Here is a 25725-nt window from a genome sequence, read left to right as displayed (position 1 = left end):
CCCGCCCTCCGCCTGCATGGAGAGAGCCACAGAATGGCGGAGCGAGAGAAAGGAGCCGCATCCCCGCCCGCCTCCTCCCCCTTCCTGGGGCTGCACCTCGCCTCGCCCCCCAATTTCAGGTACTGGCCGCCCCCCCCCCCGGATCCCCGCGGGGCTGCCCCTGCCCCCCGCCCCGGGCAGCGCTCCCCATCTGCTGCAGCCCCCGCCCCGCACCGCCGGGCCCCCGCCTCGTCCAGCGCTGCTGCCTCCTTCCCGCGCATCCCTTCGCCCCCCACCCACCCCGTCCCACCCATCCCTTCAGCCCCCCACCCCAGACACCGCTGAACCCCCACCCCACACACACCAGCCCCTCCATCGCTGCTTCAGCCCACCCACCCCATATGTTCCTTCAGCCCCCCCACCCCCCAAGTCCATGTTGGCCCTCACCCCATTTCAGCTCCTGCCAGGCCCCTGCTTGGCCCCATGTCCCCTTCCAACCTGCCCAGCCTCCTTACCTGTCTTATCTCCTCTTCAAACACCTCTTCCTCACAAAAAAAAAAAAAAAGCTTCATCTCTTTCTCCACCCCCAGGAAAGCCTTTTTCTAGCCCTTTCCTAGAAATCCCAGGTGCTCCCGCTTCCTTCCCACCCCTGTGAAACAGGAACCCCAAGTGAGAGGGTGGGAGAGTGCCAGAATTGATCCTCTTGGCAATACCAAGTGCTCCCATCGATTTGGGATGCAGGGGGCTGTCTCTCCTCCGAAACCCAGCGAGGCTGCTCACAGGGACTTCCGATGGCACCGGCCAGGCCAGGGATGGCTGGAGGTGCTGATCTGCGGGGGCCGGGGGCTTTGGACCCTCCCGTGCCTCCCGAGGGCAGTTCTGGGATGGGGATGCGCTGGGCAGGTAAGGGAGCTCTGCCACTGCCCTCGGGTGCGGTGCCCGGCGTTGCTTGCTTGTCATCCGGGGGAGGCTCGATGCTTCTGGCGGCTGTGCCATCGTCAGCCATTGCTCTCTGCTTGCCTCTGGCACTGAGGGGTGCTGCGGGGGAGCTGGCTGAGAAGGGGGATCAGTACCGGCTGCTTTGTGTGGCAAGAATTTGGGGAGGAAGAGGAGGGGCTGGTCCACGCTTGGGGCCACGGCTGAGCTCATGCCTGCCTCTGGCAGGCCCCAGTCCCTGAGGCTTGGGGGCCAGCGGGCCCCTGCAAGGAAGCAGGCAGGTGCAGTTGAGGCAATTTATGGTGGTGTTCAGGCAATTTACCCCTGAAGGGCTCCTCTGCTCCTGGAGCCCCTTTGCCGAGTGGCTCCGGAGCTTCAGCAGCTGCCTCCTATTGCAGCGCTGCCTGTGAGAGCTGCTGGGAGCTGTTGCAACATGGCTGGGTAAACCCTGCAAATCGAGCGATTAAATGCTGCCTCTGGAAATGTCCACCATAGAGAAGGGGCTTGGCCACCGAGCCGGGGGCTGGAGGCTGAGTTGCCAAGCAGCTCTGGGCCCATGAGAGGGTCAGGCTCGCCACACGGCGCTGTCCTGGATGCAGCAGCTGTTCCCTGGACACCCTCCTGCTCCCCAGCAAGTGGTGACACCCCGGGAGGGAGAACGAGGGGCTGCTTCTTGCTGTGCCTCAGACCTTTGGAAAGGGAGCCCAGCCTGCTCCGGGGAAGAGCCGACCTCCGTGGGGGAGGCCGTGCAGCCAGGTGGAGAGCTGGCGAGCTGGAGCAGGAGTGTGAGATCTTCCCTGGGCGCTGAGCTCGGTGTGTGAGATACGAAGTGGAAGGAGACGCCAGTGATGTCCCTGAGCCTGGGGCAGGGTCTGGCAGACCAGAGGTGACACTGCAGTGGGGAGCGGTGTGTGAGGAGGGAGCTCTGCTTGTGCAATATTTGTGAGCTGGGTTACATGACACAGCTTGGGTTGTGCCTGTCCCAGGTCCTGCATCCCCACCGTGGGGGCTCAGCGAGGGGCCATCCCCCATAGCCGAGCTGGAGCCGGCAACAATGAGCATGGTCTAGGGTGAGGGATCAGCCCGTGGCTGGTGGTGAGGTCCTGGGTGACTCCTGCCCTCTCCCCCAGCTTGCTGCTTGCAGGATGAGGTATTTCAGCATTTTTGCCCTCTGGTACGTGCGCCTGCTCTTCCAGCTCCCTGAGCAGCCCAAGCATTAGGTGATTGGGTGGCTTGAATCAAGAGAGGACTTGGTTCTGGCCAGCAAGTGGCCCGATGGGCTGGGGTCTGAAGCTCTGGTGGCCAGAGATGACGGTCTGGCAGGTCCTCATTGCTGGTGATGGTTTGGTGTTGTCTGAGAAGAGGTGGGAGGAGAAGGATGGTGAGGTGAGCCCTCCTTTAGCCAGGAGGCCCTCCAGAGGTGGCTGCTCACCACGACAAGAACAGCAGCATTTTAGGAAACAGCAATAAAAAAGTTCTTCTCACCCAGCCTCCCAAAGCCCTTTAAGCCTCCCAAAGCCCCGCGGTCGGGGCTGCGCCCTGCTGGGGCTCCTTGGCACCTTCCTCTGGGACACCATGTTGCAGCTCCTCACCCTGCCAAGAAGCTTTGCCAGTGCTTCAGGCCAAGCTTTCCTGCAAGGGGCTCTCAGGGGCCTCTCCAGGGGTGGGGGTCCCTCTGCCCAGTATAAGAGGGGCAGGGAGGGCTGGCACAACCGGGGTGCAGCTGGGTACCTGCCCCGCTGCCCACTGGAGCACGGCTCTGATGTAGCCAGGACCTGGGGGAGGGGTCAGCGACCAATCTCCTCTATCTCCTTCTGGTTTCTGCAATCCACCTTGCTGCTGGGGCAGGAAGGCTCCTAGAGAAGGAAACCCTTAGGGAAGTGCTTAGAAGCACCTTCAAGCTGAGGCAAAAATCAGTCCCAGCACGATGGGTTGTTTTACGTGTCTGCCATGCTCATCTGGAGCTGTCGGAGGAGCCTGTTTGGAGACAATGAGCTGGGCGTTGGAGTGGGGCTACCTGTCTTCTTGCAAGGGGAGACGAAAGGGCTGTCTTCTTCTGATGGAGAGAGAGAGGAGCCGCCTCCTCGGTTCAAATAAGAGAGTCATTTGGCAAGCCAAATGTAAGATGTTTCTTTCCTGCTGATGCTGGTTACAGGACTTCCACACCACGCTGCCTGGGAGCAGAGTACCGGAGTACGGCCTGACCAGCCTGGGAAATCCTGCGCGGCGGCAGCGGGCTGGGGAGGCGATGCTGGAAATCCCCTTTTCCCTGGCAGGGGATGGAGTGGAGGGAGGTGCAGCAGCCAGGCTTGATTATAAGGCTGTTATTAGGATTGTGATCAAGCCGCTCCTGCTAAGGGCAGGTACCGGCTGCCTCTGCTCACGCACACACACGTGCTCCCTCGCTCGCAGTTCCCAGGTGTCCTAAGTTTATAGGTTCTTGTGCATTCCACAGGTCTGCCAGCCTCCGGGAGCCTCTCGGCACATCCCTCAGGAGAGCACCCGTAACCTCTGCAGACTCAGGGCTCACCCACCGTCACGGCCAAGGGGCAACCTCCCACGTACCTGTGACGCCGTGGTGCCTGCCTGCAGCGGCATGTTGGTGGCACCCGTGCCTCTGCTGCTGCCGCTGGGGAGGGAAGTTGGCCAAAATACCCGTGTAGGTCCTGCTCAGACTTTTACTGCCAATGATGCAGCTGAGGGGAGTCAGAGCTGTTTCGTTTTGCTGGTATTTTTAGCCTCTTTGAGAAGCAAGAGAGAAAGGCAGGGGTGTTTCCAGCACAGGGAGCGAGGGGGGATAACGGAGAGCCTTCCTTGTATCTCCTAAGAAGTCCTGGAGCATCCATGTGAGAGGAGAAAAGGGTGGGAGTAATACAGAGACAGAGATTTCTCTATTCATTGCATTAAGCGAGGAGGTTTCGAGCAGACGAGGTGCCTCCAGGCAGAGCTGATAGGGAAGATGGAGCCCTGGATACTGTTATCGAGGAACTGAGAGACAGCGAGCACAGTATCATGAGTGACATTTGCCAGTGGCATGGCACTGGCACAGTGACAATTAGCTCAGCAGAGTGGTCCAGGCCACCCAGTGACCTGGACTTCTGCGAACATCACCCACCTTAACCCGGCTAGGGGCGAAGCTGGGTCCCAAGGACCTGACAGTGCTGGTCAGGCTGGTGGGAGATGCACCCATCACTCCCAGCCCCTGGGCTGGGGTCCAAGGAGAGCTCCTGGGGTGGGTGCCAGCGTGGGGCAGGAGGGCAGTGCTGAATGGGCGGCAGTGGGGCACGACCCTGCTGGGTGCCAGAGCAGTGTATGTGCAGCTGGTGGGGAGCGGGGTCCCCCATCCCCATCTCGAAATTGGGGTGGGTGCCTCTTTCCCAGAGCTGCTTTGGCTCCATCCGATGGGGCAAGGGGTGAATGGCTCCACAGAGGCTCAGGGTCTGTGGCATGCCGGCGGGCAGTGAGTGGCTGCAAGAGGCATCGGAGTGATGGAGGATTATCTGAGGCCCCTACGCCAACATTTTGTTGGCAACACCTGGCAGCCCCTCCTGGGAAAGGCTCCTATTTCCTTCGGCAGCAGAAGAGGGGTGGGAGCTGGCAGAGCAGCTCACCAGGTATTTTTCTGGCCCTTAACAGGGGTTAGAGGTTGGGGAAGCTCAGGGATGGCCCTGCCTGAGGTGGGAGTGGGGCTGGGGGTTAGGTGGGGGCAGAAAGGGAAAGGGCAACACTCCTGGCACTGCTCTGCACTGGCTGGGCTTGCCCCTTGGCAAAGGTGCTCATCTTGCTTCCCTCCACTCGGGGAATGCGGCCGGCTGTGATGCCGGTCCTGCTGTGCTGGAAGCTCTCCGGCCTTTGCGTCGGTGAGCCAGCCCCACTCTACCTGGCGAGAAGCCGGACAAGTGCTCCCGTCTCCTGCAGGAAGGGATCCCATCGCTGCAGCGGGGCAGAGAGGGGCAGAGCCCCTTGTCCCTGGCTCGGCCAGTGATGCTGCAAGGGCAGGAGGAGGAGGAGGCTGGGTGGCGCAGGCATCTGTGCCGGGGTAAGCAGATCCCCTGTGCCCGCTGCGGGTGGTGGGGAGCGGGCGCTGGAGCAGGACCAGGAGCCGGGCTGGCTGGCTGGCAGGCGGAAGCAGTCAGCATCCCCGGCAGAGTGCAGGGACTTGGCACTGGCTCAGCTGGGGAGGTTATTTTTTTTTTTTTTCCCCTCCAGGACAGCTGATTCCATCTATTTTTAATGAGCTTCCCCAGGTTGCGCAGTGAGGAGACAGAGCAGCGCCGGCAGCCACAGACTGCGCCGGGGCAGGCAGAGGGACAGCGGGTGCCTGGGGCTCGGCTGTCACCTCCCTCACTCCTCCTCAACCTGGCCCTGGGAATCTTCTTTGGGGTGGGAGCGTGTCCCCCAGGGAAGGGGGGTCCTTCTCAATGCAGCTGCCCTTGAAAATGGAGTCGAGCACCGAGGAGGACTGCTGGCTGGAAGATCAGTGGGAGAAATGGTAGGGGATCTGCCGGGCCTCAGGGAGGGGGGGCTGTCCCCACGGGTGGGCACAGGGATGAGGGGCAGCTCCTTGCCCCTGGGCACATTGCCCTCCTCCACGAGAGATGGCCGCAGGACAGGAGAAAACTTGGCACCCAGTTGAGCCCAAAGTTTTCCCGGCTGCGCAGAGATCTGCGTGGCAGCCGGGCGCCAGAGCGGCAAAGGTGGCCGGCCGCATCTTGCCATGCACCAGCTTCTGCCTTGTCTCCCCGTCCCTGAGAGCACGGGTAGGGCTGGCTGTCCCCATCCCGGAGCAGGGGGCACTGCCACCCACCCCAGCCGCTCCTGCAGAGCTGGGGAGCCCCTGCCAGCCCCTCAGCAATGTTGAGCCTCTTGCCAGGACCCCGCGGCACCCGCTGCGCTCCTGCGCCAGGGCGAGTGAGGCCCCGAGCATTAGCGGCTGATGGTGTCCCACCCTGGCGACCCACGTAACCGGAGAAGAAATCGATTTGTGCTTTGAAGGCTCATCATGAGCCTCCTGCTCCACGTTCCTTCCCTCCCATGGGCAGCAGCGGGAGATGGACGGGGGAGGGGGTGTCCGGACTCCCCACCCTGTGCTGGAGGCTGTGTCCCTGCCCCCCAACCCTTCTCTTTCCTTCCCCGCCAGTGAGGGCCAAGCTGGAGAGGGGTGCTGGGCTCGGCGTGGTGCTTCCACCCCAGCATCCCCCAGCCCGAGGAGCTGGGAGCAAATGGAAATGGCAGCACACAAAGCAGCGCCTGTGGCTGTTCCAGGCAAACTTGGGGGGCTGAGTTGGTTGGCAGAGGACTTCCGAGCTGGGCTCTTTTATTTACCCCCATGGTAATGAATAAGCGAGAGGAGCATTGCGGTACCACCACTGAGAAATGTTTTAATGCACAGAAGCCAGGAGCGCCTCGCTGTTCCCCTGGGGATGCAAGCAAGCACGCCAAGAGCCTGCTCATCAGCACGTTTCCAGCCACTAAAAGGATATCTCTGTAAACTTTTTAAAGGGGTGTAATGAGCTTGTGGGGCTGACAGCCTTAAGGGACCCCTGAGGCCATGCAGTTGGGCTTGGCACCGCGGGCTTGGCAGCACCTATAGCCATGGGGATGCCCGCAGTCACCCCGGGCAGTGATTTTGGCACAGAGGGAAATTGCTTCCCTCTCTTACTGCAGACACCTGGGCTGGGCCATCCCTCCCAGCTGTGGCTCAGGGGCTGGTTGTGCCATCGTCTGCGGGTTTGCGGTGCTTGCAAGGTCTGTGGGTCTTGCTGTGGTCACCTGTCCCAGCAGGTCCATCCTCCAGCTGTGCCCTGCCAGGACCCCAGCCCTTCCGCTCCCTGTAACCCTGGCCTTTGCCCTGCTGGGTGCCTGTGCCCAGCTGGAACAACACCAGAGCCTCCTGGCGATGGTGGGAGCCGAACCTCCTGGGAACACCTGGCTGTGCCATCTGTCCTGTCCTCTCCCAACCTGCATGTCCCTGCTGGCTTCAGTCAGGCAGGGGCTGGTTTGGGGCACACTCCTCCTGCCTTCCCACAGTCACAGACCATGCCAAGCCCAGCTGTTTGGTGGGGACAGACCCATCCCCTCCAGAAGGAGCCCCCTTCCCAGTCTTTCTGCCCAGTAAAGACTGGGAGAGCCTCTCCCCGGGGCGGGCGGTGCTGCTCACTGCTCCTGCCTGCTGCCTGCACAGGGGGTGACCACCCCGTCTCTGCTCCCTCCAGGCTCACCCACGACATCAGCCTTGAGGAGTTTGAGGATGAAGACCTCTCCGAGATCACCGACGAGTGTGGAATCAGCCTGCACTGCAAGGAGAGCCTGGCCACCCGGGTAAGCGCGATGGGGACAGGAAGGGGGATGGGGACAGGCAGAGCCTGTCAGTGGGGCTAGTGGGGCCAGCAGCTCCTGTGCAGGACCACCAGATCCCCAGGCCAGTGATGCTTCCTTGATGTACCCATTGCCATGACCCCAATCCCCTCTGCTTGGCAGTGTCCTCTCCTCACCACGGCACAGCACAGACCCTTTCTGACCCAGCCAAACCCAGGGGTCAAAAAAGCATCTCAAAGCTGGTGCCTTTTGGTCCCCACTGCGCTGGAGGGGTTTGAGTTCATTCCTCAGGGATGAGCCTAAGGCTTTGGGCATGACTGGGGGCATGTCCCCAATTTGAGCGGGATGGCCAGCGAGCCTCTGGCACCTGATCAGCATCCTTGGGAAACAAGGACACATGCAAGGTGGCACCGAAGGTCCTGCACAGGCTGTGCCTCCTGCCCCCACGTGCATCCCTGCACCTGCAGGTGCAGCTGGGCTGGCACGGTGAGAGCCCTCCTCCACCCAGCCAAGGCGTTACTTCTGGCTGCCTTTAGCAGGAGCCAACCTCAGGTGTTTTGGAAGCGGGAGACCTGGCATGCCAGGGAAACGGGGATGGAGAAAGCAGCTCCAACCGCAGCAGGCAGCAGGTGAAATAAAAATGGGAGCTGTGAAGCCTGTGCAGATCCTGCAGGCAGATCTCCCACCCACCTTAAGCACCCTAGGGCATGCTGTGGAGACCCCGACAGGGTTCACACCACTATTTGAACTGCTCAAGGAGGCCATGGGGGCAGAAATGTGGAGATAAACTGAGAATTACACTGGATTTGAAAATATGCAGGGATCCTGTGTTTTGTCAATGTGTTTCATGCTAAAGGGATGCAAATGCTGGAGGAGCAACCAAATGGTTTGAGAATCATTTTGTCCCTCAGGAGAAATATTTCCTCTGCAAAACTGATGAAGACCCAGCAAGGAGGGGAAAGGCAGAGGAATTTCTCGCAGATTTAAAATCTGAAAGTGAATTTGTGGTGTTGGGAGTCCCTCATTGCAGGCAGAAGGGTACAGGCAGACCTCATCCCTGGGAGGTGAAGGTGTCCTGCTGTGCTCCCTGGTCTAATTCAGGACCTTCCCAGCAGAAATTCGGCTGCTCCCAGAGATGGGGCTGCTGCTCCACGTCTTCTCTGGCCGCAGCCTCCTGCTGCTCCAGGGAAGGACGGGGAGAGCCTGGGCTCGTGGGCTGTGTACGCTGAAGGAAAGAGGGATAATGCTGGAGGCAAGACCAGAGGCAAACCTGGTGCTGGGTGTCCATGAGGGCACAGTTGCAGCAAGGGCAGGGCATCGGGAAGATCCTCCTGCCTGCAATAGGTGAGCTCTTAGGACAGGATTTCTTTTTTCTTTAGGGACTGCCAGCCCTTGGCTGAGGTTTGGCAGGGAGGGTAAGAGGTGGGGGAGGACTTGCAGCTCAACTGCTGCAGGCCTTCCTTGAGGGTGAGGAAAAATAGACTGTTTTGCCCATTTAAAACAGTTTACTGCGATGCAGAGACCTGACCCTCGGTAGAGGGTTTGCTCGGGCTCCAGCAGCGAGCCCCATGCCTTCCCCAGGGACGGCTCGGAGCTGCTTTGCACAAATGCCCGGGTGCACTGAGAGTCTCCTGGGGTGGAAGGGGGATGCGAGGCTGCCCCCGGCGAAGCAATGAGCTATTCATAAACACAGCAGTGGAAGAAGCCTACGACGCTCAGAAAAAATGCCTGCTAAAAATATGTCCAAATGGGACGCGGAGGATTGCCCGAGGAGCAGAACCGAAAGCGGTGACAGCAATGGCGGCAAGAGGGGCTTTTCAATCCCAAACACCGAAGGCGAGAGCCAGGGAGCTTTCCAACTCAATTGCCATCCAGAGTGAGCTCGGGGCGACGGGCTTGCAGGATCTGCCTGATGGAAGCAGCCAGGCCCAGAGGGAGCGGCTTGGCCGGGTCTCTGCGCAGTGCGGGGGCCAGCAAATCAGTAATGACCCGTGGCCGGCATCAGCCAGCTAATTGCATCACGTGGGGACGGCTGGCTTGGCAAGTCAGCCCGATGCCGGGGCTGGGGGGGCCCCGCGCCGATGCCCTGCCTGCGTCGAGCTCCTGTGCCGGTGTCGCAGAGCACCCATGGTACGTAGGAGGCAGGGTTGGCCCTGGTCGCACAGAAGCACCGGGCGGCTGGTGAAAACCCAGTGATGGAGCAAGGGATGTGGGGCGAGGGCAAGCTGCCAGCTTGCCAGATCACACCGGAGCAGAGAGCAATGAGGAAGGCAGAAACAGAGGCTCTGGGGAGCACGGTGAGCCACGGGGCTGGGGGCATCCCGCCGCTCCAAGCTTCCCGACCCAGAGGTGAGTCTCTGGAGAGAGGGCAGGAGCAGTAACTGCCCCAGCAGCGAGCAGGAAAGCACCAGGACGGAGCGAGGGAACAAGCCCTGCCAGAGGGCTGGGAAGGAGGCTACTAGATGGGGACGGCCGGTGACCTTGGCAAGGCAGGGGGTCTGGGCAGAGCTGCTTGGCGGCAAAGCCCCGTGGCAGGAACAGGCAGCTGGTGTGGAGTTCAACACCCAAACAGAGGTGGGGTTTGGGTTTTTTTTTTCAGTCCTGGAAAAACAAAGATGACTTCATCATCAGCTATTTTAGCAGCTTGCCAGAAATAGTGGCTTAGACACACAGAAACTGCAAGGAGGCGTAGACTGATGTTTGTGCAAGAGGGAACTCTATACGACGATAAGGACTGCACCTCATGGACGGGAGACCACGTACTAAAAATGAGGAATATTCCCAAACGCAGCGGAAACACCCCTTAATTTCCACAAGAAGTCCCAGGTGAATGAAAACTGGGAACGAAGCGAGGGGTGGGCTGAGGCGAGCGCTCAGCGGAGGAGCAGAGCTGCCTTTAGGGCAGGAGGCCGGCTGGGGAGGAGCAGCAGCCGCCGGGGCGAGCGACGCCACTCCCGCCTCGCAAATGGCAGCCGGCTCCAGCTCGGGCGCGTCGAGAGGGACGGTTGCAACAGAAGCGTCAGGCATGTGCTTCGGGTTTGACCTCAGTTTGGTGGCTTGGAAATCTAGGGTGACTGTTCTTGGCTTCAGCAAGATGGATCCCAGCAAACAACCAGGCTGTGGTTAATAAAGGCTCGGTGCCTCATCTGTATTCCAGGAGCTGCGGAAAAAGGTTAATGCAGGAATGAAAAAAAAGAAAAAAATAAGAAATACCCTTCTTGGAAATACCTGCAAGCATGAGAACAAGTGCCCAAACGAAAAGAACCAATATAGGGCTGTGCTGAGCCTTCATGGTCTGCATGAAAAGGCCTGAACCGGCCATGAAGATACAGATATGTGGAGGAAAAAACCAAAACACTTTGGTTTTCCAGCATAACGAGACCGCTGGAAATGCCGGGCTTCCTCTTGATGATCACCATCACTGATGCAGCGTGCCGCTGGCAGCAGCCGGCCCTGGAAGGCCAGCGGGACCCACTGCAAAGGGGGAAGCAGGTGCCAGCAGCCAGCAGACCTGCTGATCCCGGGACTAGCGGGGAGCCGGCTGCATGGGCTGGGAGCAAACGATACAGCAGCAAGGCGGCTGCTTACTCCAGGCGGCTTTTCAAAGGCTGTCCCGCCTCTGTGATCCATTGCCAGCTGCGGCTGCACCAGGCTGGGGGCAGAGAGGCTTCTCCTGGCACTTTGAAGCCAGGAGGAAAGCAGTCACAGCCAGGTGGTAGGGAGAGGGGACACAGTTGTCCCCTCTGCTCGGCAAGTCCCCCATGCTCATAAAATGCTTTTCCCAGCTGAAGGTTTTGTCACTCCTCTGATGGGGAAGGCTGCGGAGGTGGAGGAGCAGGGAAGAGCCTTTCGCTTGCTCAACCACAGGGGGTAGGGACCAGGGTCACTCAAGCAACACCTTGCGTATCACCCCGCTCCCCTTGCAAGAGCCTTTCATTCGTAGGGAAGCGAGCAGCATCCGTCCCTTCCTGGGGTCAGCAGCAGCCCCCACGCAGGCGGTTCCCCTGGCTAGATCAGTGCTCCCAGGGGTGCTCTCAGCACCCCGCAATTGCAGCAGGGCTCGAGCTGCTCCGGCTCCCCTGGGGCCCATGGATCACAGCATCAGGACCATCAGACACTGGTTGCTGGACACTGGGACTTCTTGCCATTGGGACGGCACCATGCGGGTGGGAGCACACCAGCAGTGTGGCCATCCCAGGGACAGATCCGTGATGGAGGTGTGAGCCTCCCTGTGACTGCATTGGGGTCCAGGTGTGCATCTTGTGTACAACCTGCCGCAGGATTCGGGCACTGGTACTGGTCTCCCACACAGCCTAATCTCTCCCACGGGCTGAAGGGAGTTTGGGAAGTCGCCTCACTGTCGCATACTCAGGCTGGCCTTAGGTTACATGAACTTCTTCCTAGAGGGCTCCCAGGGCAGCCTGTTCTGGTGGGGCAGTGTCCTTCCAGTCAGAAAGGCTTCCCAACATCTAGTCCCTGCCGTCGCTTTGCAGATCACCGCAGGTCCCACTTGGGTGGCAAGGTGATCTATTGCTGCACGGTTTCAAAATCACTTTGTTGTGCTACAGTCCATTAATAAGTACCTGCAGTGGTTGTAGCTTCCTCCTAGCTATTGAACCTGGAATGGTGCATCCCTCCTAGGGTACACTTTTCTTCAGAACAGGTGGTGTTTTGCTTTTCTGCATCCTTCTGGGACTTCCCCTCCTCTGTGAGTTTTCCAAGTGATTGCTACAGCTACAGGATTACTGAGGCAGCATCATTAGCAGTCTAGGTTGAACGTCACCAGCTAACTCGAACACACCTACCTTAGCTAGGTACAATCTATTTAGTTGGCATTTTGTCCCAGTTCTTCTCCTTTGCTTCTGTTTCCTTCTTAAAATCCATGTCATTTGCCATAAGCAACTGGTAGGATCTGCCATAGAAACACAGAACTTGTTGTATGAAGGCTAACATTAAAAACAAGGGAGTTAAAGCCTTGAGAGGACAGGTTTTGGTGGCAGTGCTCCAGTGCTCCCTGTGCCTGCCAGGACTGCAGCAGGGACACTGGGGTGAAATGGCCCCCATGAGAGGGGTCGTACTGTGCCTGCAGCAGGCAGAGCCCTGCCTGTGCTGGCTTTAGTCCAACAGTTTAGGAGCTGGTAGCAGTGAGAGCTCTTGGAGGGGCTGCCAGAGCTGCTGGGGCTGTTTCTTCTCCCACAGCTCAAGGGGCATCCTCTGTGCAGCCGGAGACACGGATAGCATCAGCTGCAAAAAAATGCCTGCTGACGAGCTTTCCAGTCACCACAAACAGCTGATAACATGGGGACTTCGACTCGCTAATGCCAAGTTGCAGCCTTTATTGCTGTCTGCAGCAACCTGTGCATGTGCAAGCTCCAGTTACTGCAAGGAACGTGGCTTGGGAAGGAAACCACTGACCTTTAAACACCTGCAACCGTGGGGGGACATCGGTGGCTCTTCGCCCAGCAATGCAGCCCTGAGGGCGTCCGCTCCTCGCAGCCCTCAGGGGCCATGGTGGCCACCTTGCTCCAAGGGTGCAAGGGGAAAGAGTGGGGCTGTTCCTGGCCAGAGTACAGCCACTGCCAGCGGGTGACTGGAAAGCTAATGCCAGGCTGCCGGCTTGTCGGGTATCCCTTCTGCACGGTTTCACATCCCAATATGTGCAAATGCAAGGTGTATGAGAAGAGGCTTGTTCAAGGAGAGGAGGCCAAGGGGGATGTAACTGCTGTCCCTGGCTGCCTCACAGGCGATACAGGGAAGAAGGAGCCTCACTCCTCTCAGCGGTGTGCAGTGAAAATGTCAACCCCATAGAGAGAAAAAGTAGTGGTAGTGCAGCACTGGCACCAGTGCCCAATGCGGCGGTGGGTTCTCTGTCTGTGAGGATACTCGGGTGTGATGGGCAAGGCCCTGAGCGACCTGCCCCAGGCAGGGGTTGGACCAAACCTCCAACCAAAATGATTGCGTGCTTGTACGAGTCCCAGTGGGCAGGACAGGAACCAAGGGCACGGTCTGCCTTGGGAGGAAGAATCATAGGACAGCCCATGCTGGAAGGGACCTTGGAAGATCACCTGGCCCAACCTTTCGTGGGAAAGGGAGCCTGGATAAGATTATCTAGCACCCTGTCCAGTCGCATCTTGAAAACCTCCAGCGATGGGGACTCTACCACGTCCCTGGGGAGGTTGTTTCAGTGAACGATTGCTCTCACTGTAGAAAAATGTCCTTGTTACGTCGAGATGAAACCTGGGTGCGCACATTGGTGCGCTTTGCGGTGGATGTGATGGGGACACGTACCTCCAGACACCTGCCGGGAGCGAGGTGGAGGGGTGTCCCGGCACCCGGGGCGGGGAGCAAGGAGGGATGGGGAGGCGGGGAGGGGGCGCGGGGCTCCCCGGCCCCGGGAATAACACCCTGCCCCTTTAAAAGGCAGCGGCCGCCGGGTGCCGATGCGGCTGCACCGGCGCCGGCCCCCCCTCCCCGGCCCCGGCGGGAGGCGCGGCGCGGCGGCTGCCGGCCCGCCCGCCCGCCCTCCCGGTGGCCTGATCGCCGCCGCTAATCCCGGCAGGGCCATGTGAGCCGGCAGGGCGGCGGGGCCCGGGCGGCGGGCGGCGGGGAGGCCAGCCGGCTGCAGGCGGAGATGCTCCAGCTCGACCTCATCGACGCGGCGGGGGACGCGCCGGCCGAGGAGCAGACGGCGCCCGAGCCGCTGCAGAAAGACCCCCCGGCCGGGACCACGGAGGTCTACAGGCCGAAGAGACCCACAACTCTCAACCTCTTCCCGCAGGTGCCTCGCAGCCAGGTGAGGCCGGGCCGGGGGGGGCTCGGGGAGAGCGGGCCGGGGGGGGCGGGGAGGAGGAGGAGGAGGAGGAGGGATGCTCCCGCCGCCGGGGGCTTTTGTCTCGGAGGGATGGAGAGAGGGAGGGAGGGATGGCGGGGCTCGGCTGGAGGGGCGGCGGGGAGAGGCTCCGCTGCCCCTCCCCGCGATGCCCTGCGGGGCGGCCGCCCCCCGCCCGGGGTCCCTGCCCGCCGCCGCCCGCGTCCCCGGGCCGGGCGCAGCGCGGGCTCGGTCCCTACCGCGGAGCCGGGGGGAGCGGTCTGCGGGCCCGGGGGCACCGGGGGGACGCGAGGCCCCGCCGTGCCGCCCCCTCGCACCGCCCGCCCGGGCACCGCGTTCGGCGGGGGCGGATGGCGGGGCCTAGGGGCCGGGTGGGTCCTTCTTCCATCCCTGCCGCCGGGGCGGGGAGGGCACAGGCCAGGCCGGGGCATCAGTGGGGCAGGGCTGGGCTGTGCCCCCAGCAGAGCCTGTGGGGCAGGGGCAGGGTGGGAGCGGGGAAGGGACCCCGTGGGGATGCAGGGCGAATGAGGCATGGCGTACCGAACGCATGAATGAGCCATCACGGGACAGGGCACCACGCCGCGGGGCTGGCGAGCCCCCGGCGGCACTGCTGGCCAACAGCTGGCAGGGCTCCAGCCCCAGGCCAGGGCAGCGCCAGCCCCGGGGCAGGGTGGTGACACTGGGTGCCCCGTGCCCAGCAGTGGGGACTCAGCGGCCTCCGCTCCTGAGCAGCAGCGCCCGGCAAAAGAAGCATTAATGTCAGCGCCCGGTGCAAAATTCAAGAGACAGACTGGCAACGCCCAAAATGGTGGCTGGGAGGACGAGGGGGTTCTGTTGTCTCACTTGCTCTCAGATTTTGCACGAGGTTTTGGATGGTTTTCCCCAACACTGCCCACCCCACGCAGCCTTGGGGTTGCTGTTATCCCCAGGGCAGGTGGCGTTTCGGCGCCCCGCGCCCTGGCTCTCTGCGCGGCAGCCAGAGTCCCTTTGCCCCGTCTCTCCTGCAAACTTCATGAACGCATGCAAGATGCGCGAGGCGCAGGGCTATTTTTGCCACCCTCCTGCGTTCAGCCATGCCTTCTGCCAAGTAGGAGGATTTTCGTCTTGGTGACGTTCAGCCAAGGAGCACGAAGCGAGAGGCAGGTGTCCCCGTGGGTGACAGATGGGGAGTAGTCAGAGCTGGGTGTCACCAGCCCAGCACCAGCAGCTGATGCCAGCTCTCTGCCTGAGGCCACGGGTGGGAGGAGGAGGAGGAGGAGGAAGGCACAGAGCCAGGATGGGCGCCCTCAGGGCAGCTGGCACTGGGGACAAAGGCAACAGGGCTGGGGAGGCGGGGGGAGCCCCACCGAGCATAATGGACAAGGGGACAGCAGCAGCCTTGTCCCACCCTGCACAGGGACCCCGAGGAGCAAGTGGCACGTGGCAGCCACATCCAGCTGGGGTGACGGGGGACAGCAGGGCCCCCCTCCCAGGCAGCCGGTCCCAACCAGTGTCCAGGGGTGGCAGCATATGGTCCCCTCGCAGGGGAATGCTGGAGGCTGCGGGGCCACAGGCATGGCTGAAGGTGAGGACATGGGGAACAGGAGGTGAGGGCTTTGCCACAGCTGGCAGTGGGAGCCCGGAGGGGGATGGAGGCACAGGGCTGGGGCATGGCTGAACGGGGAGGGTGGTGCTGTCAGTGGCATCTATCAAGAAGCAGGAGAAGTGCCGGAGGCAGGCTGGCTGTAAGGTGCTTGGGGTGCCTGTTTTGGATGCCTGCCTCTGGCCACAGGTAGGCAGGTGCCCCTGCCCACATGTAGTGCCCCGAGGAGAGGACAAGGTGCAGAGCATCCCTTGGGGATCGGCCCGAGATCTGCCTCCACCTGTGCCAGACCCTCCTGCACCCTCCTGGCTTGCCCGCCTCCCTCCTCCTGCAGGTGGTCAGAAGAGGGACCGTAGCCATGCGTCCTCTCTTGAATGCCCAGCCAGGACACCAGGCTGCCCTCCCGTGCCTCCAGCCTCCTCGTGCTGGGCAGGGTGTGCATGGGCAGGGCACCGTCCCACCCTCTGCTCCAGCTTCTCCTTGCGGGGCTAGGAGCTGGCTTGGTGATGTCTTGGTTGCCACTCTCTGTGAGAGTCATCCCAGGTAGGTGGCCCGGGATGAGAGGAGCATCCCCCCCAACTTCCTAGGAGGGGAAGAAACAGCTGTTGGGACTGACTAGATTCATCCTCTAAGACCTTGTGAGTGCCTCTCCGCCATGGCTGGGTGTTACTGACCCCAGCATGCCCTGGCCCTGCGGGATGGGTGGGCTCTGCCTGCTGTGTTGCTGCCTCCTGCCCTGGTCCAGGCAGCTGGGCTGGCTCGTGTGCTGGCCCCGTGGCACTTCGCACGCAGAGGCTGTCACTGCGGCAGCTCGCCTGGCCCGCGTCCCGGCCCACCGTGTCCCTGGGAAAGGCAAGCAGGGATGCGCCGTTATTTGCCTTGGCACAGGAGGGGCTCGCGGAGGCCGTGCTGGAAGGTCGCCAAAGCCCTGTGGCGGGGGTCTTTCCCCTCCCTGCGTGAAGGCAGGGATCTGGCAGCCGTGTGACTCCGTGGAGTTTCAGGGCAAAGGCTTGCTTCGTGTTGGTGGGGAAGCAAAGTAAGTACAGGGCAGCTCCTGCGCTGCTGGTGATAGCTGCAAGCTGGCGATAAGGCCGTGAGAAAATCCAGGGAGTCCCAACGGGGCTTAGTACTTGAGCAAAAACTAACGATGTGGAAAATGCCGCTGCTGCAGCTGGGGGAGAAACACCCTTGCGAAGATGGGCAGGGAGGACTTGTCCCCCATCTGCAAGAGGGCCCTTGTTGGAGGGGGACCAGTGGCCTTCGGGACCGGGGAGGGCTCCTCTCCCAGCCCTGCAGACATGAGCCTGCTGCGGTTCCCTGTCCCCAGGTCTCACAGTGAGGCTGAGCACACGTTCCCCTGGGAACACACGCATGTGGCACAAGCGTGGCCGGCCACCCAGGGCAAGGTAGGCAGGGCACAGCACCCAAGGAAACTCACCTAAGCATGGGCAGCACAGGTGGCCTGATCCTGCCTCGCCTCTCCAGCTGATCAGGATTGACATCTGCTAGTGGACTATATATATATATATATATAAAAAGTGTGTCTGCATGTATAGATATGTATCCATACATATATGTGTGTGCATATGTATACCCCTATATACACCCAATATGGATGACTCCAGTAGCAGATGTCAGTCTATCCAGTAGCTGGCTCCCAGCTGGGCAGCAGCACAACCCCTGGCCCTTGGGACTTACCCCATTTAATAACATTGGGTGGTTTGAAGGTAGGTAGGAGCAAAGCATGCCTGCCCAGCCTAGGTGGGCTCCAGGCAGGCTCAGGTCTTGAATTTTTGGCTTGGGACCGTCCAGCCGTGGGCTCCTGCATCCAAGCCTCCCCAGGGCAGACAAGTACATCCATCCAGGCCAGGCCATCTGCCTCCCAGCTGGCTCCTTGCCCGCCTTGCTTTGGCCGCCGGGCCAGCTCTCGCAGCAGCGGCATGGCAAGGTGTGGGGCTGGCAGGCAGGTCCCCCTAAGCACTACGTGTCCTGGTGTGCCCAGGCGAGGGGGGAGCCAAGCAGGGTGCTGTGGATCCGGGGAGGGATGGGTGCTGCCGCCGCTGCGCCACGCGCTGTTTACTGTTGAGGCTACAAGGCGGCTTTGTTCTTCTCCTCAGGACACTCTGAATAACAACTCTCTGGGGAAAAAGCACAGTTGGCAGGAGCGGGTGTCCCGGTCATCGTCCCCTCTGAAAACGGGTGAGTTCTCGGGCTGTTGGCCAGGGGCAGCTCCTTGCACCCTTTTGTGGCTCTCGGGAGCCTGGGGCAAGTGGTGCCAGAGCAGGAGGTTGGGGGAAACATCCCACATGGATGCAGGGTGCATGTCCATCTTGAGTCTGGGTGGCATCCCTGGCCACCTTCCCTGGCAGGGACTATCACCCTCTGCGGGGCTGTCAATGCTGCTTTCCTCCCCCTCCAGGTGAGCAGACCCCTCCCCACGACCACGTTTGCCTGAGTGATGAGGTCAATCACCAAAACAGCACAACCTCCACCAAAGACCGGGGCACGTCCACAGAGAGCCCATGCCGGCGCACAGCGGCCACCCAGATGGCACCTGCCTGTGTTGCCTCATCCCGGCCACCCGAGAAGCACCAGGCCACCAGCCGGCCCCCACCACACGGCGCCAGCGTGGTGGTGGTGACAACGAGAGGCCCCGAGGCCCACCGGGACCGCATCCGCTACCAGACGGATGTGAGGCTGGAAGCCACAGAGGAGATCTACCTGACGCCTGTGCAGAAGAACTCGGACCCCCTGGAGACGGACAAGCCGTTCCTGTCTCAGTCCAGTGAGAACCGCATGTCCATCAGCTCTGACATCGACACCTCTGGCTATTCGGCCCTGGTGGGGAAAACCAACCCCTCCATCAGCGAGGAGGACGAGGTGCTGGACTACATGTCCTCCCCCGACAAGATGAACCTGCCCAGGGCCTCCTGCGGTGGCGGGAGCGGTGGCTGCCGGCCCGGGCACAGCCTTCAGAGAGCCTCGGTGAGTTCGGACACCAGCGCCCTCTCCTACGACTCGGTCAAGTACACACTGGTGGTGGACGAGAACGTGCAGCTGGAGCTCGTCAGCCTCAAGCAGTGCTACTCAGGCTACAGCGACGAGAGCGACTCGGCCACCGTCTACGACAATTGTGTCTCCTCGCCCTACGAGTCGGCCATCGGCGAGGAGTATGAGGAGGACGCGCTGAAGCGTGACTCGGTCTGCCTCTCCGAGGACTCCACCCCGGAGGCAGACATCCACTTCTCCAAGAAGTTCCTCAACGTCTTCATGAGCGGCCGGGCGCGCTCCTCCAGTGAGTGCTGGGTGCCAGGGGGAGGTGGGCTGGTGGCTGCCTGCCCGGGCAGCCCTGCCTGTCCCTGGTACGAGGCTGAGGGCACGCTCATGGCCCCGCAGCGAGGTGGAGAGCCACCAGCAGGCACCAGCCCCAGCTCTGCTTGCTACAGCCTGTGGCTTCGTCCCTGGTGGCAGGGGGCGGGGGGGGGGAGCCTTGGAAAAGCCTTGTGACCTGCAGGTGGGGGTGGCCAGAGGTGTTTCAGGCTGCTTTTTTGGCTAGTATGGCTGTGCTGAGGGTACTGAAGGCTGCATGGTCTCACAGTGGGACAGCATCATTTCTGGAGTGTCCCCCTCCTCCCTGAGCCTGGAGGAACACCAGGGCTGGTGGCACGCCCCGGCAGGCATGGCTTCCTGCGGCATGGCCAGTCCCACAGTGCTGGTGGCACCAGCTGTCACAGCTGTGCAGGATGGCGCAGGGAGGTCGTGGTCCCAGTGGGGACCACTGGACACCAGTGTGGTGGCTCTAGCCATGCCTTTCTCTCGTGCGGCATCACGCACCTTCGTCTCAGCCCAGTGATCCCCCAGGGGCATCAGGAGCCTGTTTGGCTTGATGTCCATCCCTTAGTTGTGGTGCTGACCCCTCAACGCTGAGATGTCCCCCTCTGCCTTTGTCCCCAGGTGCCGAGTCCTTTGGGTTGTTCTCCTGTGTGATCAATGGGGAGGAGCAGGAGCAGACCCACCGTGCTGTCTTCAGGTGAGCTTGCATGAGCGAGCGGTGTCCCCAGCTTCTCATGGGGCAAAGCCAGTGCTGCCCTACCACCATGGTGGGGCCAGCCCAAACCCCAGTGTTTCCAGCTTTTGGGAAGCTCCAGGGACCAAACCACTGCCCATAGCTCATGTCCTGCCCAGGAGTGACATCTGCCCAGGGTGCTGCAGGGGCAAGACCTCTGAGGGCAGCTGGGACCTCTGGGGAGCAGCATGGGTGGTGCCATAGGGATACTCTTGCCTTAGGTGCCAGGGTGCTGCCACCTTTTGAGCCTAAACCTGCTCAGATGCTTTATTCAGCATCTCAGGTCCCCATGGCTAATTACACCTGCCATGGTGCTGCCTGCCTGGGCCGGTGGCAGGTTTTGTGTTGCCCCCTGCCCCAGCAGTGTGCCGGTGAGAAGGCCACCAGCGCTGCTGGCCGGCCAGGTGCTAGTGCCTCCCTGCCCAGGTTTGTGCCTCGCCATGCGGATGAGCTGGAACTGGAGGTGGACGATCCTTTGCTGGTGGAGGTGCAGGCAGAAGATTATTGGTACGAGGCCTACAACATGCGGACGGGTGACCGGGGCATTTTTCCTGCCTACTATGCTATCGAAGTCACCAAGGACCCAGACCATGTAACAGGTACCAGTCCTCTGCGTGCAGCCTGCTGATGTCCCCTGTCTTGTGTCCACCTCCTCTCTGCTGAGCAGAGCCTGGTGCTGAGCAGGGGGATGGAGGGAGGACCAAGCTGGGCACCCGGCAGGGAGTGATGGGCAGCTTCTGGTGCAATGCTGGGAGCTGGAACCCGGTGCTGCAGGAAGCCTTCCCTGGGCAGGGAAATATGCAGGGCTGGGAATATGGAGCAGGGAGGCGGGTCTCGGCCCACGTTCCCCGTCACCAGAGATGATCCCTGCTGTGTGCTCTCTCTTCCAGCTCTGGCCAAGAGCAGTGACTGGGTGGACCAGTTTCGGGTGAAGTTCCTTGGCTCGGTGCAGGTTCCCTATCACAAGGGCAATGACGTGCTGTGCGCGGCCATGCAGAAGGTAGTGTCCCACTCCATCCCTGGGAGCAGGAGTGCCTGCTTCTGGCAGCAGGGCAGAGCCTCAGTGGGGAAGGGGAAAGGGAAGGGGAAAGGGTGAGCCATCATCACTGCTCACGAGTGCTAGGGCTTTGTCTCTGTTTTCCCCCCAGATTGCCACCACGCGCCGCCTCACTGTGCACTTTAATCCACCCTCCAGCTGCGTCCTGGAGATCAGCGTGCGTGGGGTCAAGATTGCCGTGAAAGCCGACGACTCCAAGGAGCACAGCAAGGTAGTGCCCTGTTCCTAGCTCGTCTCGTCCCTTCCTCGGCTGCTGGCTCGTGCCCCCTGTGCTACAGGTCATGTTTGCATATGAAAATGGAGGATCTCCACCCATCTAAGGGTGTGAAAAACACTATCAGCAGGGTTGTAGGCCCACCTCAGGGTCCCTCATGCCCCACGGGCTCCCAGCTTTGGGCTGTACCGCCGGCTGATGCCCTTGCAGTTGCCAAGCACATAGCTGTGCTGGGATGCTGCGAGCTGAGCCACCCCTGGTAATCTGTCAGCTGCTCCTAAACCCTTCTGCTACTATTTTGAGTGGTGTCCTCCAGATCTGCCCTGTAATCTCTTTAGCTGGCTATGGCAGGCTGCTGATTAGCATTCTGCATAAGTAGCCTAGCAAAGCATGGCAAGATGCTGGGCAGAGGCAAACAAGCGCTTTGCAGCAAGCCTTTGGGAAACCTCCCCTACAGCTGGGGGCAGGAGTAGTTCATGGCTGTGGATGCTGTGGTAGGGACCTGGGCTGGGGTTTCTACAAGTCCTGCCTGTATTTACAGGATGCCATCAACTTGGTTGCTCTTTAAACTTATATAAATAAGTTCTCATTTCTAGCTGGGACCTTTTGAACACCCAGGCTTGAATGACTTAGAACTAAGTTATCCATTCACCTTCTATCTGCTGGTATTTCTGAGAGCCTTTTTAGCGAGGGAGAAGGGCTGTGTGCACCAGGCAAACAGCAGCCTAACCCAGGGCCTCCAGGGAAGCTCCGCAGGAGCTGCTGGAGGTGGAGGCAGCTGGGGTGGGAGCCAGCCGGGCTGCCTGGAAGAGCACCCTGTGTGCGGGTGCTTGGGGCCATCCTGAAGTGCTGCAGGTAGCAGCCCAGGATCAGGCTCCAATTCCTTTCACTGCACAGCCCAAGTGCGTGTTTCCAGGGGCCAGAGACTGGCTGCCCCACAGAGTGGTGGGGAGGAACTCTTTGACAGTTCATCTCTCTCCCCCCCCCAGGTAAACAAGTGTAGCCATTTTTTCCAGCTGAAGAACATTTCCTTTTGTGGGTACCATCCAAAGAACAACAAGTGAGTAGCAGGGAGGCGCGGGGCGGCTCTCAATGCCAGCATCTCGGCACGGAGGCTTTGCTGCCTTCCTGCTCCCTGGGGGCAGTGCAATTGGGGCTGGGAAGGGTCCTGAGGGCTCCCCTTCCCTGTGAGCCCAGCACTGCGGCTTCATGCAAAAGCAGCCTTTGGATGGGAATTACATCCCAGCTCTAGGCACGGGATGTGGCAGCTGGTGACCACTAGGGTTTGGGGGCGGGGGTGGAGGTCCCAAAACCTTATGCTCAAGGGTGGGTACACCTTGGGGATGTTGGGGTACCTGTGCCTGCTTCTCTGCTGGTCCAGTCACACCTACTCTCTCTGCCCTCAGATATTTTGGGTTCATCACCAAGCATCCTGCTGACCACAGATTTGCCTGTCATGTCTTCGTCTCGGAGGAGTCCACGAAGCCACTGGCCGAGTCCGTAGGGTGAGTCCTGGCTGGGCAGGGAGGGAGGCGCTTGCTCCCAAAGGGCAGGAGGAATGAGGCAGCCAGGATGAATCCTGCCATCTCCCCCTACGTGTGGGGCTTGGGCCTGGCCCCAGGCTGGCACCTCTTCCCTCAAGTGAGAGGCCTGGGGCGAGAGCCAGGGCTATGGGCAGCATATTCCTGACAGCACTGGAACAAATCCCAGGGCAAGGCTTTGCAGGCAGATGGCTGAAAGTCATGTGCTGTGCAGGGAATCAGAGCAAGGATGGATACCCTGTGGCTCTGATGGCAGCTCTGGGTGCTAATGCGGGAGGGGCTGGGGGGCTAGAGGGTCAAACTGGCTGGAGGGTAGGGAGAGAGGGTGAGAAGGAAAGCGGCTTTGTACACGCGTCTCGGGGAGGACGCTGCTCAGCTTTGCCGGGTGCTGTGTTGCAGGAGGGCTTTTCAGCAATTCTACAAGGAGTATGTGGAGTACACGTGCCCCACGGAGGACATCTACCTGGAGTAGGGGCTGGCACAGGCACCTCCTGCACAGCCAGGGCTGCCATCTGCCCCTTCCCCGTGTCGTGCATGGACAAGAGCTGCTTTGAGCCTGGAGAAGGAGCGGGCCCGGGGCAGGGCTCCCTGGGGCACGGAGCGCCGCCTCTTTTCATGACTCCCCTTCCTTGGGCTGGGGGGGATGGGAGGGGGGAGGGCTGGACAAATTGTGTTTATTGTACAAAATATTCTTAGTTTATTCTATTGGAGAAGCACCCGCTGGGTGCCCTGCCTGTGAGCAGCGGAGGGGTGAGCAGCAGCATGCTCTGGCCCTTTCCTGCTGCAGGCTGGGGTGACAGCGTCTCCTCCTCGTGACCATGGCCCAGCTTCCCATCACATCCCTCTGGGGTGACTTTTAATGCAGTGGCAGAGTCGGACTGTCGCAGTATGAAGACGCAGCAGCTACAGCAAACAAGGCCCACGTGCAGGTTCATGCCTGGGGCATGGGCTTGCCTTGGGCAGGCATCGCCTCCCTGCCAGGCCCTGGGGCCAAGGCTGCTGGGCAGGGATGACAGAGGAAGCCCCAGTATCTCCTCTGCCAGAGGCGTGCCAGCACCAGGCTGAGCTGAGCCAGCTCACCCCTGCCTCTGCCCCCATCACCACGCCTCCCTCTTGTCTCTGTGCCCTGGGGAGAGAAAAGTCCGCCCCATACCTCCCTGCAGTAACTACACCCTTGGGAGGGGAGACTTTCTCTGCCCCTCTCCCCCTCTCCCCCCAGCTGCAGGTGCCAGAGGCAGCGGCAGGGCTGGGCCACCCCAGGGCGGTGGGGCTTAGCCCCTGCGCAGAGCTGGGTCCCTGTCAGAAGCGGGGCAGGGGAGGAATAAAGCCTGCAGGGAGCCGTGCAAAACACCGGGGCGGTAGAAGAGCTCTCCCCGTCCCTGCAGCCAGCAGTCTCTGTGCTTCAGCTGGATCTGCTGTGATGGCAACAACTATTAAATATGATGGTTCATGGAGCAGGGCTGCTGTGCTGTTTGTGTCCCACCACAGTGGGTTTGGGCTCTGGCTCATTCCTTCCCTTGGAACCCCAAGAGGAGCTGGAGCTTCTCAGGTTTGGCCTGAGAGCCCAGCTGCAATCCCTGGAGGCCAGAGATCATCGTATGATGATCAGAAGGGACTGCTGGAGGTCATCTGCTCCAGCCCCCACCCTAAGCAGGGCTTACCCTTACCCCCCCGGCCATTGCTACACTCCACACCTACCCCGTCCTGCAGCAGCGGAGGCAGGTGGGTCCCAGAGGCCGGGCTGCAGTGGGCATAGGGGCACGCTGGCTCAGAGGCGGGCATCATAGTAGTACTCCAGCAAGTCAAGCTCATCGCGCTTGCTTTTGCCAGCTCTGCGCAGCCCTGCTGGCCGCTCCCGGGCTGCCCGGGTCCTGAAGCGAGGCTGCTTGGGTTTGATGCCATAATCTGTGGGGAGAGCAGAGAGGCTGGGCTCAGCTGTGGGGCTGCTCGTGGGGCTGGGGACAACCACCCATCTGGAGGGGTGAGCACGTGGAAAGGGGGTTCAGAGGGGTGAGGAGAGCACTGTACCGTCCACCAGGCCAAAGTGCTGCTGTGGAAGCTCCAGGGGAGCAGAGAAGTCCTCAGGGACCCAGTAGCTGACCCTGTGGAGGATAACCAGGGGCAGGAGTGAGCCGAGACCCTACAGCGCTCACCCATGCTGACACAACAGCTCCCATGCACCACTTATCTTCACCCAGCCCGGCCAGCTCTCTAGGGCTTGGTGCCACAAGTGCCAGCCCACGCCTAGGCCAGGAGCCCTGGGGTACCTCTGCAGGTACCGGGGCAGGGAGGAGGAGGAGGAGCGGGGGGAAGCGCCGTCACCTCTGGCGCAGGGGCCGTGGGCGGGCAGCCCCCAGCAGCAGGGCAAGCAGCAGGAGCCAGCACCGCATGGCGCACCCCGACACTGACTCGACGGCGAGGTCACAGAGGAGCCACCCCGGTGGCCTGGGACACCGGCTGGGCTGGGCAGGAGGCAGGCACGGCCAAAGCCCTGGGATCCCCAACTGCGGTGACCCATTAGGGGGTTGGGGGGGGGGTACATCCCCTATTTCAGGTGCTGAGCCAAGCAGGCTGTGACCCCTGCAGCCCCAGCATCCCTCCAGGATGGTTCAGGTAGGAATGCTCCTGTCACCCACTTGAGGCTAACACACCTGGCAGTTTCCAGCTTCCAAGCTCTGCACAGGGCTGGCAGCTGCCTGGGGGGCAATCCAGTGCCACCAGCTGGCTACCCCTTTGTCTGGGCCAAGGGAGCCTCCACAGCAGCTCACTGAGCAGACTGGTGCCTCAACTGTCCACTAGTTAGCAGAGCAGATACAAAAAGATGGCCATGGCTGTCCATGCCTCTCCTGGGCCCGTTATTAAGCACGGCACAGCAGTATTTGCTGAATTAACCTCTTCATTTCTCCTCTTCTCTGCCCTTGGCCAAGGCCCTGAGCACTGGCTGGCAGCCACTCTGCAAACCCTTTTAGCACACATTAGGTGCTAGGAAAGCAGCCCGCAAACTGCAGCTCTCCACACCCCCAGGGGAACCCCAGGAAACTGGGGACTGAACCAGACACCTGGAGTTAGAGAGGCTACAGTCATCAGCCGAGCACTGTGTGGGGCCCTGCCTGACACAGGCTAAGGGACAGCGTATCCCAGGGTAGACAACTGCAAAAGCTGCTCTTTCTGATAGAGAGAGACCTGCTGGCATCCAGACATGA

The 25725-nt window shown here is 61.1% G+C and overlaps 2 protein-coding genes across 3 annotated transcripts; one reads left to right on the top strand and one right to left on the bottom strand.

Annotated features, from left to right (window-relative positions):
• Positions 1-23976, top strand: MAPK8IP1 (mitogen-activated protein kinase 8 interacting protein 1). 2 transcript variants are annotated; one of them, XM_087746203.1, is made up of 12 exons: positions 1-119; positions 7131-7236; positions 13793-14026; positions 17762-17843; positions 18064-18939; positions 19599-19674; positions 20137-20309; positions 20601-20710; positions 20859-20978; positions 21971-22041; positions 22388-22486; positions 22922-23976. In XM_087746203.1, exons 1-12 carry the CDS (start codon positions 34-36, stop codon positions 22992-22994), a joined length of 2106 nt encoding a protein of 701 aa, XP_087602329.1. In that variant the 5' UTR covers positions 1-33; the 3' UTR covers positions 22995-23976. The 2 variants fall into 2 exon arrangements, with proteins under 2 accessions (XP_087602329.1, XP_087602330.1); XM_087746204.1 differs by lacking the exon at positions 1-119 and adding an exon at positions 5298-5407.
• FREY1 (Frey regulator of sperm-oocyte fusion 1) lies at positions 23542-25575 on the bottom strand. The gene is made up of 4 exons (XM_087746209.1): positions 24845-25575; positions 24551-24624; positions 24221-24427; positions 23542-23648 (listed from the first exon to the last, which is right to left on the bottom strand). Exons 1-3 carry the CDS (start codon positions 24910-24912, stop codon positions 24291-24293), a joined length of 279 nt encoding a protein of 92 aa, XP_087602335.1. The 5' UTR covers positions 24913-25575; the 3' UTR covers positions 23542-23648; positions 24221-24290.
• Between the last annotated feature and the right edge of the window lie 150 nt (positions 25576-25725).

The sequence above is a fragment of the Nipponia nippon genome, unplaced genomic scaffold (assembly GCF_047370975.1).
Source record: "Nipponia nippon isolate SJK-2023a ecotype South Korea unplaced genomic scaffold, ASM4737097v1 scaffold_10, whole genome shotgun sequence".
Taxonomy (NCBI): Eukaryota; Metazoa; Chordata; class Aves; order Pelecaniformes; family Threskiornithidae; genus Nipponia; species Nipponia nippon.
Note: the sequence above shows the minus strand (reverse complement) of the source record. Positions and strands in the feature narration are given on the sequence as shown.

Bases quoted from the DNA above. Each gene is read 5' to 3' on its own strand.
- MAPK8IP1 (XM_087746203.1), top strand. From the start codon at position 34: ATGGCGGAGCGAGAGAAAGGAGCCGCATCCCCGCCCGCCTCCTCCCCC. The intron at 120-7,130 runs GTACTGGCCGCC...TGCTCCCTCCAG, and splicing joins GCCTCGCCCCCCAATTTCAG to GCTCACCCACGACATCAGCC. The intron at 17,844-18,063 runs GTGAGTTCTCGG...CTCCCCCTCCAG, and splicing joins ATCGTCCCCTCTGAAAACGG to GTGAGCAGACCCCTCCCCAC.
- FREY1 (XM_087746209.1), bottom strand. From the start codon at position 24,912: ATGCGGTGCTGGCTCCTGCTGCTTGCCCTGCTGCTGGGGGCTGCCCGC. The intron at 24,625-24,844 runs GTGACGGCGCTT...TATCCTCCACAG, and splicing joins CCACGGCCCCTGCGCCAGAG to GGTCAGCTACTGGGTCCCTG. The intron at 24,428-24,550 runs GTACAGTGCTCT...CTCTCCCCACAG, and splicing joins GCACTTTGGCCTGGTGGACG to ATTATGGCATCAAACCCAAG.